The 14,706-nt window shown below is 40.3% G+C and overlaps 1 protein-coding gene across 1 annotated transcript in view; it reads right to left on the bottom strand.

The window, feature by feature from the left end:
- LOC103366750 (calsyntenin-2-like) overlaps window positions 1–14,706 on the bottom strand; it is a 162,016-nt gene that overhangs the window by 17,090 nt on the left and 130,220 nt on the right. The window contains exon 10 of the mRNA XM_008294568.1: window positions 3,210–3,372. Within this exon, the coding sequence (XP_008292790.1) occupies window positions 3,210–3,372 (163 nt within the window). The remainder of the gene's footprint in view (window positions 1–3,209; window positions 3,373–14,706) is intronic.

Below are 14,706 nucleotides of genomic sequence, written 5' to 3'. Positions count from 1 at the left end.
TGACTGCTTGTCCTTCCTTGGACCACATTTGGTGGGTATTAATTATTACATACTAGTAACGCTATACAACCGTTTTGAAAAGGTTCTGTTGTCTAGCTATCACAACTTAGCCCTTGTCAAAGTCGCTCAGATCCTGCCTGTTTTCGTGCTTCCAACACACCAACATTAGAAATTGACTGTTCACTTGCTGCCTAATACATCCCACCCCTTGACAGATGCCGTTGTAACGAGATGATCAATGTTATTCACCTCACCTGTCAGTGGTTTCAAAGTTGCGGCTGATTGGTATACACTAGGGATGTTTGGGCCAATCAAGGTAATTTTAAACTGATTGGTATTGATACAAATATTCTTTGTTTACATAGGCTGTCACGCTGGTGTCACAAATTTTAAGATTTTTTGTAACAACTGTAGCAATTTCAATCAATAATTGATTTACTTATGATGCAAACTGAGCACAATGGACATTTGTCCCATGCTGATTTTGCTGTTTTAAGCCACATATATACAGCAGTTACATTTACCACTGAGATATAAAACATGGTTTTTATTAAACATGTATGCTGGCCAGGAGTCATTAAACATTACAGAAGACTTTAACGTGATGTCCCTTTGCTAGCTAAACTTCCCGCCTCCTCTGGTCGCTGCAGCATTAAACACTAAGAGGCTCCACCTGTTGGTGCAATTAAGTGCTACAGCTAAAATCTAGAATACTTGAAATGTGTATTATCTTGGAAAATGGGAGCAGATACTAAATATTTAACTATACTGATCAGATCAGGACAAAAAAATAAAAAAAGTACTTGATCGGCACATCCCTAGTATACGGAAACTTTAACAGAAGTCACTTGTGGGATTCAAACTGAATTAATGTGTCACAGTGAATACGTCTGTGTATCAATATTTTAAAGGTTTGAGTCTTTGGGGAAATGGCACGAGTCTACCAAGGACTCTCCAACAACTGGATCTTGTCAAAGTTTGTTTTCCCACTGAACCTTGCCTTGAAAGGCACAGACAGTTGTACCAAGTAACATCAAGAACGGCTGCATTTCATTCAGCCTCTTGTACTGTTTATGCTGCCTCACTGGCATTACAGCAACGCCTTAAACGAACAGACATTATTATTCTTAGTTACACCTGTGTGTTTCCTGCCAGGACAAGTCAAAATGAGAAAAGTCTGGTGGATTACCTTCAATTTGACAATGAGGTTTTCTTTGTGCTTGTAGCAGTGCAATGTTCCAATACGACTCTTCTTTTCTTTGGTCACTATGTACTAAAAGCATTTTGGAGTGGTACATTATGCGTCTTTATTTTTGATTGTTATCTTTCATTTCCCACAATAAAACGCCCACGCTCTTGTTGATGCCTGTCCTGTGCTTGTGCTTCTTTAATTAAGTATCTGAATACTGTGACGGAAGCTTTAAAGCTGTCCTCTTGCGAAATGAAATGAGATGTCACAGACTTGCCATTCAAACTCAAGAACAGCTTACTGTGCCAAAAAATATAAATGCTCAGAATGAATAACAACCAAACCCATTTCTTGTTAACCTTGTAAGGCAAGAACACGCAACTTCTTTTTGCTCTCGGGGCAGCGAAAGTACAGTGTGAATTCCTTTTATTCCACATGTCTCATCATTATGTTGTTGATTGTGGGGAAAAGAGGATGGAGAAATGAGAGACTCTGAAAGGCAATCTTGCTCGCTAATGGCCTGCAAAGTTATCAGTTGCGGCTTAGTGAAGCTTAAAGCGGCTTCATTGGGATGTAATAGCTGGCAAAGTTGTCCTCCATTCACTCTAGCTAATCCTTCCTTCAGGGCTTTCTCTCACAATCAGAGATTCATGGAAAGAGGCAGCAAGAGAGGGCTGTATGAAGCAAGGAAGAAAATGATGACGACAAAAAGAAAATTGCAATCAGGCACAGGATGAAAAGAAATTTAAACAGCAACCAAAACGCCATCAGGATTGAAGCGTTGGATGATGCCGGCGAGTGTTCCGAGTGTGATTTAGGCAAGCTGCTGAACGGATCGCTACTGTCTCATTCTGCCCTCCTATGAAGCACTTTTGTGCAATTATTCAAGTAATAAACATGGCAGCAGGGTGGCTCTTATTCATTCCAAGGCGATCACTACTCGCTCTCGTTCCCTGCCGCTGGAAACGACACACAAAATTTCTGTTTGATACCCACTCGGCTTGTGCCTCTCCATTTCAAAGAAGAAACAGCTCACAGCCCCGGGGCGTAAATCTTAATCTCTTTATTTATTTTAACTGTGAGTCTCCTGCTTTCTCGCTCTCTCTCTCTCCCCGTTTGTGATTCAAATGTAATTTTCAACATCTTTTGGCTGCTGTACCTCTTTGTTGCCGCTGTATTTCTATGTTTACCATATGTCGTCAGCAGTTTCCATGCTGGTCCCAACACCGTACGAAAACAAAAATGTTTCTGACTGATGCGCCCGGACGGATTGCTTGGTCTCTTGGAGATTTGTGAGTTGTTCTACTTTTTTAGCAAATTTCAGTGAAAATATGCAAGGTTTAGATCAAAATGCTTGCACAGGGTTCACAATGTAATCAAGAACACAGTTACATATTTGAATAAAACTGCTGTTGAGAAAGACTTAAACTTAAAAACAGATGAAGCGGAAAAGAGCTTCTGAAAAATATAATGTAATGGATTTATTACTTTGATGTATGTTTTAATTTTTACATATAGGCAACAAACAAAATGAAAAACTAAACAGCATGTCACCACAGGGCACTAAAACATGAAAACTATTCTTCCAGAAGACATAAAAGATATGCGGTGTGCTTTCTCTCTCTCTCTCTTATTTTTCAGCCCTTTCTTTATTTGTTTCTCCAACAAGCATTTATAACACTAGAGTGGCTGTAACTGTCAATATGCAGACATCAACCAATCAAATAACCCCAGTGTTTTTAAATGAAGTCATAAAGATGATGTTTTCTTCTGTACTGATGTGGCTTCTTCTGATTTTCTGATTTTATGTGTACTGAATAAATAAACACCATAACCTCAAGCTGAAAAAGGCTGCTGCATATAAAACAACTGTCAGATTAAAGTATAGCTGTAAACAATCCCAACAACAGTGTAATGGCTGTTCCCTGTTTGATTTCAGCTTCTTTAATGCCCAAGAAAAACTTCAGCATGACTGTGTGTTTGTAGATCGTTATAGCTGTACGCAAACAAACACACTGACCTTGCCAGCAGGCGCCCACGGTCAGCTGCGTATCAATCTTCGAGGTATGGATCGGCCAGTCGTCTGTCACCAGATAGGGTTCATAGGTCACACCGTCCACAAACAGTGTCACTGCAGGAAATTCCACGTTGATTACATAATAGTGCCATTCCTTGTCGCAGATCTGCAAAGCAAAGCGAAAAAATGATCACATTATTAAGCTTAAGTAGGGTCCACAGAGGCCATTCATTATACATTCAAATAAGACAATATTCCTGATTTGCACATATGGGAGTATTGGGGAAGCTTTAAAAATACATTATTCAGGCAACTACATGTCTTTTTTAGGAGACTTATTTAGGTTAGGAGCGTTTTTCCGTGGAGGATTATGTTTATGGGGCTGCTGCTACGAAGATGATTATGTTTACTCCAATCATCCAGTCAGAACCGGAGGCACATCCTTGAACGTTGCCTGCTTTTTCTACCTTCAATAAATGAGACGCAACAAATTCCTCTCTTCTTCCCTGGATCATTTGCTCTCTGTCGTCAGATAGCTAATGAGGTTTCCGTCTAATGAGCTGTTCATTAAAAGCACACGATGAGTGACAAACACAGCTGTGTGAAGATTCATGCTCCGTGCAACTTTTTATCAACCGTCACAAACATTCTTTGATTATTTGGAGAACTTTTAAACACACATCTCGTCCTCTTGCATCTGTACCCGCCACAAATATGTACACTTTCCTCACACCAGGGTCACAAAAACATCTTTAGCTACTCCTTTGCTAATATGGCTTAAGTTAATGATGTCAAACCTCCCATGTTTACAACTTGTCGGCATTAACATACAGGCAACTCAAAAACTCAGCTGCCAGTCATTTGATGTGACTGCTCCTCACTCATTACTGGAGATTCCAGCTGTTTTAATCGGTAACCACTAATGGAACAAAAGTGTTCTTCAATAAACGTCAAGAATTGCAACAAACATGATCGTTGGCCACTCTACAGGTCTGTAATTTAAAAAAAAAAAAAATGCTTGTTCAATACAACAGCATATCTGTAACATTAAGTCATAAATAAACGCCAGTGTTGACTCGTGGGCTCTTTACAAATTGTGAACTGGGGATTACGGTATGAACCCAGCATGAGAACGTGCTCGTCCGTATGTGCAACGCTGCATTCATGTTGCATTCATGTTGCAAAGGAAGATGAGAAGGAAAAAGATTCTCATGATTCCAATTTGCAAGCGTTAATAACATCAGACAACTGAAGAAGACTGTAATTGCAGAGTTGGTCCTGTGAGGGCAAAAGCTGCAATAACTGATGTTTTCTGGCAGCGGACACAAGTTGTAAATGGCGCTGACGTATCCTTTCATTTTAAGTTAGTATGATGAATTTATTATCAAACCGTTCCTTATTTACATATCTAGCACTTACAGGGCAAAATCAACAGATGCATATGTTGGAATTAGAGCATCCATTCTGTTTGCACATTTCACTATAACAAAAATGTGGCATTTGCTGACTGACAGCTGACCTGCCCATGACCGACCGCCTGATGGAGCACCCTGCACAACCCTGTTGGGTGATGAACATGTCTGGCCCAAAGCATAAATAAATGACACATATAACACTGTGTAGGGTCCTGAAAGCAACAACACATTGGCCTACAACTACAGCGACTACGCGCAGCAAAAAGTGCACTTCCTTTAAAAGGTGCTTATTTCAGGCTACTTGAGTTAAATACAGTTTAAAAAGGCATTTAAAAAGAAGTCCTTGTGTTATGACTACAGCATTTGTTTTTCTGCAACTGAAGCGGTGAGAAGGATTTGGTTGTATTTATCAATACTAAAAAAGAGAATGTCTGCTAATTTAGGATTCACAGACAAACACAGCAGGAAAACATTCAGATCAATTTTCATTTCGTTGGATTCCTCATCAAGGCCCAACGGCCACGCACACAAACTCACACACACAAACACCTGACTCATGAACGAATGGAGATGAAACGTGTGTTGGAGCAACCAGGAAGTCCCAGAAACCCCTCCCACACAGCATCACGTCTGTCAGCAGGTACTATGGTTTTATTTAGATCATTATGTGCAGATGCGAACACCGTGATTCAAAGCCACTTCTACTTGGATACACTGAAGTGCGTTATGATGGGATGCCCAGCCACTGTTGCTCTGTTTTTAAGCTTCCTGGACTGTACATACACGGAAACATGCTGAGAAGCCATGAGTGTATTAACATTGACAGTATGTTTTAGTCTCATCATCTCACTTTCAGGACTTGTGCGGGTACTTGACTAGACAGGCAGAATGAATTGCCACTTCTGTTTAGCCGCTGGCTGGCTGACTGCCTGTAGAGGTGAGAGGAAAGTTACACGTCTCTACAATTATCTACACTGTTTATGTGGGTGACTGCCTCCTCTTTCACTGAACTTACTATTCTCAAAGCATTGATTACGGATACGTGGAGTTTAGAAAAGCATTGCCAGATAAGTCAACACCTGCATAATGCATTGACCCTATAATGAAAGGAATCTGAAAAAAACAAAAAAACAAACTGACAACAGTGAATTATGAAAAATAAAAGAAAAGCACAAGCCAGCACTAGCGGGTCTTTGAGGCTGTACAGAGAGCTACAGTGCTGTGAAAAAGTATTGAGATATCCTCAATTTTTGCATATTTGTCACCCTTAAATGTTTCAGATCATCAAACTAATTTTAATAAAGATAACTAAAGAAAACACAAAATGCAGTTTTTAAATGTTGATTTCATGTATTGAATGAAAAATGCTGTTCAGATCCACCTTGCTCTATATGTGAAAAAGTAATTGATCTCTTAGCTACCAATCTACCAAATGATAAAATTCATTTGGCAATTGGGTTCTGTTCTACCCACCACACTCACATATGATCACTGCTAGGCTTGTTAAAGCTAAACGTCACCTAAATAGAACCTGTGTGGCATTGTGAAGTAGCTAAAGGGTCTCAAAAGCACATGATGCCACGTTCTAAACTGATTCAGGAACAGATGCGACAACTAATTCATTGACATTTATCCGTCTAGAAAGGGCTACAAAGCCACTGTTAAGGTTCTGGGACTCCAGCGAACCATAGTGAGAGATGTTATCCACAAATGGAGAAAACATGACACATTGGTGAACCGTTCCAGGAGTGGCCGGCCGACCAACATTTCTCAAAGAGGGCGTCGACATTTCATCCAGGAGGTCACAAAATAACCCAGATGAACATCAAAAGAACTGCAGGCTCCACTTCCCTCAGTTAAGGTGGGTGCACATGATTCCACAATAAGGAAGACACTCTGCAAAGATGGCTCCATGGGAGAATTACAAGGCGAAAACCACCCCTGACCAAAAAGAAGATAAGAGCTTGTCTGGCATTTGCAAAAAAAAATAAAAAATTAAAAATAGATGAGCCCCGAGACTTTTAGGATAACATCCTGTGGACTGATGAGTCCAAAGTGGAGCTTTCTGGATGTTTTTTCTGGTCCCGTTACATCTGGCGTAAAGCTAATACTGCTTCCACAAGAAGAACATGACACCAACAGTTAAACGTGGTGGTGGTAGTGTGATGGTTTGAGGACCTAGATGATTTATCATAACTGATGGAGCCATGAATTCTGTTATCTATCAGAAAAACCTCCTAGAGAATATCCACCCATTAATTCATGACCTAAAGCTCAAACACACATGGGTTACACAGCAGGACAATGGACCAAAGCACACAAGCAAGTCCACCTCAGCATGGCTCAAAAAGAGCAAAATTAAGGTAAAGTCCAGACTTGAATCCAACTGAGATGCTGCAGCAAGACCTTAAAAGGGCAGTTCATGATTGAAAACCACCAAATGTGGCCAAATTAGAACTATTCTGCAGAGAAGAGTGGGCCAGAATTCCTCCATGGTGATGTAAAAGACTGATCACAAGCTATTGCAAACATTTAACTGCAGTTGTTGCTGCCAAGGGCCCAACCAGTTATTAGGTTTACAGGGTTTCACAAGGGTGATATGAGAGTTCAGTAAATCTTTAATAACTCATCATTTAAAGAACGCATTTGTGGTTTGTGGGTTATCTCTGTTTAATAGTAAATAAACATCAATATCAGTTTGATGATCTGGGACATTTAAACACACAGATAGAAGACATCAGGAAGGGGGCAAATACTTTTCCACTAGCCCCAGGTTATCTGTACTATGTTCCATGTCGCTTGCTTAGGCCATTAGAGCAGCATTTATTAGCAGTTCTTTGATCTAGACTGGCACCTAAAGCCAACCGGGCTCTCTCAGTGGCACCTCCAGAACTTAGGAACATGTTTTATTTAAAATTTTGCCATCCATGACTGACTCAGCGGCACCCAGCAGTTCTGTGACAAAACCACAGGGATTTTCAGCTTAACAGGCTGCGCTCACAAAGAGCAGACAACAAACCAGTATGGAAAATCATTTAAAAAACAAGGTCACATGGTTCGTTATATGAACAAACAAACTATAGATATTAAATAAGTAGTTTAAATAATCAAAGAAATTCATCTTTTTTTTGTGATTTATGGTATTATAACTGCATCAAACTGCAAAGAAGACATTTTAGGTTCTTCCTACTTCTAGCCATGGCGTTTCCACAGAGGTGCAGGACTTTATATTTCATGAAAAATGAGTAAAAATGTGATGGGAACACAAAATAATGGGTTCAGTGGGTTAAAAATATATTTTTACTCGCTGGCTTTTCCAGTTTTATTGGGATGTACAGTACCAATGACTACTTTTGTAACTTATCATGCAATTATTTGAAATACTTTTGCTGTAGCGGTTTACTTATTTTATAGTTTATAACGAGGTGACGTTGTGCAACACGTTGGTCCATGTGTTGTTGTGTTTAAATGTGATATATAAATAGACTGACTTGACTAAACACACATGTCTGCGCTAAATCAAGATGTTTCGCTGTTACAAAAAAAATGTGAACCTGATGGTTGCACTAGAGTCACAGTATAATGAGAGGCATTAAACTTCATCTTCTGCAGGACATAGATGTCTGCAGCAAATTTCACGTCAAACCTTTATTAGTTATTGAATGCATCTGTACCAAAGTGGTGAACTGACAAAAACAGACACTGTCATCCTCAGAGGCGTGCTGCTCACACAAACATTTGGCAAATGGCAAAATAAAAATCAATGTTTCACGTGCGGAAAAACTATGAAAACATTTTCATAAATTCTGGTGGTGGGGAAACAGGAGGGTAAGAAATTGAGTTACATTATTTTTTTCACAAAGAGAGGCTGATTGTTTCTCTTTTAATCTATTATGTTTTGCGCTCCCATTCTTTCTCTGCCTCTCTGACAATAATAAGTGATCGAGTGGGTGCTGAACAGAAACAGAGGGACAAATAATGCCCTCTGTTCTTTTGTGCTAGTTTAGGAATGCATGCAGAGTGACTGCACATATGAAAATCTTTACCGGGAGCTTTCAGTACACTCGCAATCAGCATAAATATTAAAGTGCAAAAGGGATGACTCCAAATGTCAAGCTGACAGGCATTTGGAGCAAGACAATAAATGGAAATACTGGATGTAAATAATGAAATATTGTTTGCAAGATTATAAATCATGTGGGTATAGATCAACTTTACTGCGTAGCTGTAGCGCTAAAATATATCTGCACATATGTGAATACTGGAATTAAGAAATATTTGCTTATAAAACCAGCACTGAATGTGATTACAGTGCCGGCTGTCTAAACTGCAAAACGGAAGTATACAAATGCACACGCACACATCCTTATTGATACCATCAGCAGCACTCTTTCTGCTGCTGAGGCATGCCTTTATACACATTGGCTGTTTAAAGACACATTAGTCAGTGGGAGCCTGAAATTATTTCTCCTCTGCATCAGGGTAACAAGACAATGGATACCGAAATGCTGCAATGAGCTTTTCCCCAGGCAGGTTTCAGACCTGTTCAGGAGGAACACAATCATCCGTTGCAAAAGGAAAGAGAGAGAGAGGTAAAGAGCGAGAAAGAGACAAACAGAGGCAGAGGAACAGTGACACTCATTGGCCCTCCTCTCTCCAGCACCCCACCCTCATCAATAACCAAGCTGTGGAAATAGTGGACAGTTTGAAATATCTTGGGATTACACTCGACAATAAATTCACCTTTGACCAGCACACCACGGACATCAAAAGAAAAAAAAAGCCACTACAGACTCTCGGCCATCTGTAAACTAAAAGGACTTTATGTTGCCTCCCGTCTCCTTCTGTTGCTGCATCAAAGCATCATCCAGTCCATCGTCCTGTATTGCTCCACCTGCTTCTACAACACTGTTGCAAACAAAATCAAACTCGTACACATAACCACCACAGCCTTCAAAATAATCGGTCTTCCCACACCGAACCTCACAGAACTAAACAACAGGGCCATTACACGAGCTGCAGACATAATAGAAGAGGACATAACATACCCACTGAACACATACTTCACCCCCCTTCCCTCAGGACATAGATACAGAACACTGAGATGCAGACGAGCACGACTGGGCGAAAGCCTAATGCCATCTATTACGGCAACCCTTAACTAAAGGCCAAGGTGATTTGGACAGAGTGAAAACCACATTTATATGTGAACAGTGTTTTTGTAGAATGTGTGTCCTGTTAATGTGAATCAAGCAGAACGGTGCTGTGGAAAGGAATTTCCCCATGGGGACAATAAAGTCTAAGTCTGGAGATCAGTGTCGATACCTATAGTGGCACATTTTGCAATGACCACTACAAACTCACCATAAACTTATCGAATATTTTTAAACAAAAGGAAAATTCTGTCATGACTTGAGAAAGGCAGAGTCCTTCTGACATGAAGTTTTTAAAACTCTTTTAATCCTGTTCCTTAATGTTTTGCAGGTGGTCACAAACTTTAATGTGAATTCCAGCGGGGAAGTCCAGTCTAGGAGAAGGGTAGGGTGTACTGTGGCTTCATAAGAACAGCAAAAACCTGTATTCTCTACATGTATGTCGGCAGGTGTATTGTAGATTAGCTGTAGCTGTGCCACCAGGTAGACCCTCTCACTGTTTTATACTGCAGCGATCCTACGAGGCAGCCCCTCACACTATAATAGTTCCATATTGTAGAGAGCATTGTGGGAGTTTAGCTAGCAATGGGCACCATTACATAGAATTTTATGGTGCCTAATGTCGTCTGGCCAGAGCTGGTATAATGCATGCAAAAAAAAATTTGTCCCACCACTTCATGTACTCTTCTTATCTGACACCTGGATGACAGGAAACATAATCTAGGGATCTAGGGTGCAACTTTTGTCAAACACATAAAACATTTTGTCAATGCAGGAAAAGCAGTGGTGTATTTGATAACATTAAAGACTAATCTACAATGTCCTCCTCCTACATGTTTGAAGTAATTGTCTTTTTAACCTAAAAAAGAATCAAAAGTTTCACATTTTCTCAGTCATTCAGTGATTTAATTAAAGGCTTTATTTTCATTGAGTGCTATATCGCTAGAATGAAAGATATAGAGTCCTCCTTTAAGTGTTCTGAAAATTATGTCTTTTTTTTCTTTTTTTCTTTTTTTTTTTTATATCATGACTGTGTTGGATAGGATCTAGGACTGAACAGTTGGCATTCAGACACTTTCACAATATTCTCATATTAGTGTACCCATCTCCACTTCTGATAAAGGGTCATCTTGCAGACACTGGTGACTGAATCCGACCTTACTGAGCCAGACTCCCTTTGTTGAGTATATTACCATGCAATAGCGGTGTTATATTGCTGAGAATAAAACACCAGAGATAAGCCCGTCTATCTTGCAAAAATCTGCCACGGCGTATTTACGAGAGGCTATTACATCTTATACATCAGCACAAAAGAAGGAAGATCTTAGCAGCCTCTTGGACCTAGAAAACATGACACAATCTTGGGACTGAATTTAGGTTTTCACCCAAAGGACCTCTGGCAAAACAATTAAATGCTGCTTTTTTCTGCATTTGACCAACTACTAAGGATAACGGAGTTGCAAATCTTTTGGTTTTTTTTGTGCAACATACATATATAAAACTACTGAACCAGAAAGGAATAATGTTCACCTTGCTGGGGAGAAGCCCAAACCAAACACAACCCCCTTATTCACAGATGGCATTAGTGCATTTTAAATGTGCTGACATAAACAGAATAATGAGGACATTCTGCTGGCTGCAGAGAAGCCCTTTAATAAGGTCAAGTTTATTTTGATGCACTGGAGCCTGGGATGCAGAGAGTCTTCCTTACAAAATAGATATGATGGTGTTCTGATCCAATTCTTGTGATGAACATCAGCTGACAGGGCTCCGCTTCAACCACTAATCTTTGTCTTCTGGATTACATAAAGGATATAATGACATAGCACGGTGATTGGCAATGCAAGCTGATTGTTTCACTGATTGCTTACATTCTGTGAGTTTAGCATTCACAGCATCATTTTAGGAAACGTCTAGCTTTGCTTTTATGTGCCACCACTCTCCTTTCCTGTTCGTCTCATCTGTCCTCCATGCCCGACTGTCTGAACTAATTTCTTCAGTCTTTCCCTTCCCTCTTATCCCCACCTCCACCTCATCACTTCCTCTTACCTCCCCCTCTCTTTTCATCTCCTTTGTTACTCTTCCCATTCCTCGCCTCTCCCCACCTCTGATCTTCTCTCTTCTGCCACTGTTGTGCTACAGCATTTTTGATGCCAGCCTTGCATATGTCAGTATGGGATGGTAAAATGATATCATACAACGCGAAAGAAAGAAAGAAGAACCTTTTTGCTAGCAAACTCAACAGCATATGCGTAACACACATCTTTCTGTACAAAATAGTTTTCTGTGAGGACAAAATGTAAGACATGGCAAACTATTGGGGCAGAAATATTTTCCAGTAAAAAAAATAAAAGGTTATGGAAAAGGAAGGCACATTTATCTAAAGTTGCATCAGTGTTTAAGTCAAGCTATCTACTATGTCTGAGTCATGTCAGTGACACAACTATAAAAGCCAAACAAGGAAAGTTGTGAGACCTTAAAAAGAATCCAAACACGTCAGCCACTTCAAGTCAAATGTCTGCTTTAAGATGATGTTTTTCTGAAGAATGTTTGAAATCTCTTTATCTGTTTTTTTCTATTTCCTCTGTATTCTCTCTGCTTTTAATTTGGTTAATGAAGCAATATAACATCAGTGAATTATTTAAGTTCTATCCTGCGGCCAACAGAGGCCTTTATTTTATCTCAAGTGAAGCCGGGAGTGAGAAAAACAGGAGAACAGACAAGCAGAGAGACAGACGGATGGAGGGACGGAGGGAAAATGAAATAAAATAAAGGGGAGGAAGAAGCAAGTTGTCAGTACATTAGTATGCTGACTAAATGCTTATGTAGTGCACTCAGCATGTATGCTAAGTGCACAATAAGCAGCATTAAGTACCCCTCCTATTACACACACATACTACTACTATCCATCACCCTCAGGTCTCACACACACACACACACACACACACACATCGCAGAGACATTTACATTTGGTGAGAAGCTGCTGCTCTAAATAGGAATAACACAGGAAGCACCTAAAGCAAAGACCAGCTGAGCTCTGAAATGAAGCCATGTGAAAAATAGAGGCCAGAAATGAAATAAGAACACCCTGAAAATGTACAAGCTAGAGGCAAAGCTCAACATTTTCTCCGTTGCTCTCTGTCTTCCTCTGTTTTGTTCTCACAGCAAAGAGGAAACGCGTGTTTCGTTGGCAACTTGCGCTTGTTTATTCCCAAGCACGAGTTCTTGCGCTGGAATGACTTGTAAAATTAGGATGATTCATAGCAAATATTATTAACGTTGAAAAGGGAGAAAACACAGAAAACCAGAGAAAACACAACGCACATTAGTAGAAATTATGGATTTTCTCATAAAAAAAAACAAAAAGCATGTAACATCAAGGAGATTTGTTGAAACGTGTGATCTGTCTAGCACAAGATCTATTCACATTTTCACCTACATGGTAAACAAACAGCTCCTTCTTGTATTCTCGCTCCAGATGCTTTTGCTTTGACATTTAAAGACATGCTGTAACACACACCATTGCGAACAGCATCCGGAAGACTCTGAGCATTGATGCATGAATGCATGTCTGCAGATGGCTTTAAACTGATCTCAGACGTTTATTAGTTTCTTGTATGTGAGATGAAACCAAATCACTCTCTGCCTCGGCACTTCAATACACCCTGGTATCTACTACAAACAGCAAGAGAGGCGATACACTCACACACAAACACCACCACCTACACCATCCAATTAATCTCTGGGGAAAGAAAAGGAGGCTTATAATCAGTGCAGGGCAGAGAAAAAGCCGTGGCACAACATGCATGGTGGTAGCAGGCAGATAAGGCAGATAATTGCAGATACTTTATAGACAAGCGATGGGAGTGCTTTGTTCTTCTCCAGCATCTAGTTCCTATAAATCGAACTCAGACATAAATGATAAATAGCGGGGGGCCTGCAAGAAGTTTTGAACAGTGTAATAATGGGTGAAACTGCAAAGTTTGTCTGTGATTCAGAAGATGGGATCTGCCAGCCCTGTCATTTGTGCAGTTATCTCAGATTGATGTGAAACAATCTTTTAATCCTTTTCAAATCTCAGGCCACAGCAGAGAAAAACACCAGGTAGTGGCCTCAACTCTCACCCTTCTGCTACCATACATATCTTTGTATGAGGATTTTGTATAAAATTTAAATAAATGCCACATTACACACATTATATTCTTCACATTGGGAAAACCAATAACGCCATTCAAAACCTAACGGTAGGTCCAGACAGGAAAAATGACTTCTTGTTTGTCTTCCTTTGGATATTTTTGGCAGCACCTATCTTTTTCTCCCCCATGCCCCCTCCGCTTTATGACTTTGATTACATGTCTGACACATTTCTACCATCCCCAGCTTACAGGGTATTTGGAGAGTGAACCTTGATTTGTATAGGACTTTGTGATGGTGAGTGAATATCCTTAGGACAGCTGGATTGTACTGATAGGCCCTCTAGACTCAAGGAGAGTGAACAATGTGCGCAAAGGGGAGTGATTCATCCTCTAGTCCATTACCAGGACTGAAAAAGAAGGAGGAAAATAGGCATCCTGTGTGTGTGTGTGTGTGTGTGTGTGTGTGCGGTTGTGTGCACATATAGACTCACAAATAACCCAGTGCTTGTAGATGCGTGCGTTAAGGTTTCTGTCAGACGTGACATTCCTTCAGAGTGTTTGATCGACATTGAAAATGGAAGCCTGTCTTTCTCTCTCTCACTCTCCCTTTGCCAGCTTCCGTTCATCGCATTCTACCCCTCCTCTCTTGGGCTGAGAATTGCAAAATCAATAGAGCTAAATGGAGTTGCCGCGGAAGCCATTGAGTGTCCTCTCTAAGTGCTGGAAGAACAAGGACAGTAAGAAGCATCTGTGACACCCCACAGCCACCTCTTCTTCCTCTTACCACATTCCCCTT

Source organism: Stegastes partitus, unplaced genomic scaffold, assembly GCF_000690725.1.
Source record: "Stegastes partitus isolate 25-593 unplaced genomic scaffold, Stegastes_partitus-1.0.2 Scaffold973, whole genome shotgun sequence".
Taxonomy (NCBI): Eukaryota; Metazoa; Chordata; class Actinopteri; family Pomacentridae; genus Stegastes; species Stegastes partitus.
This window is presented reverse-complemented; position numbering and strand designations above follow the sequence as displayed.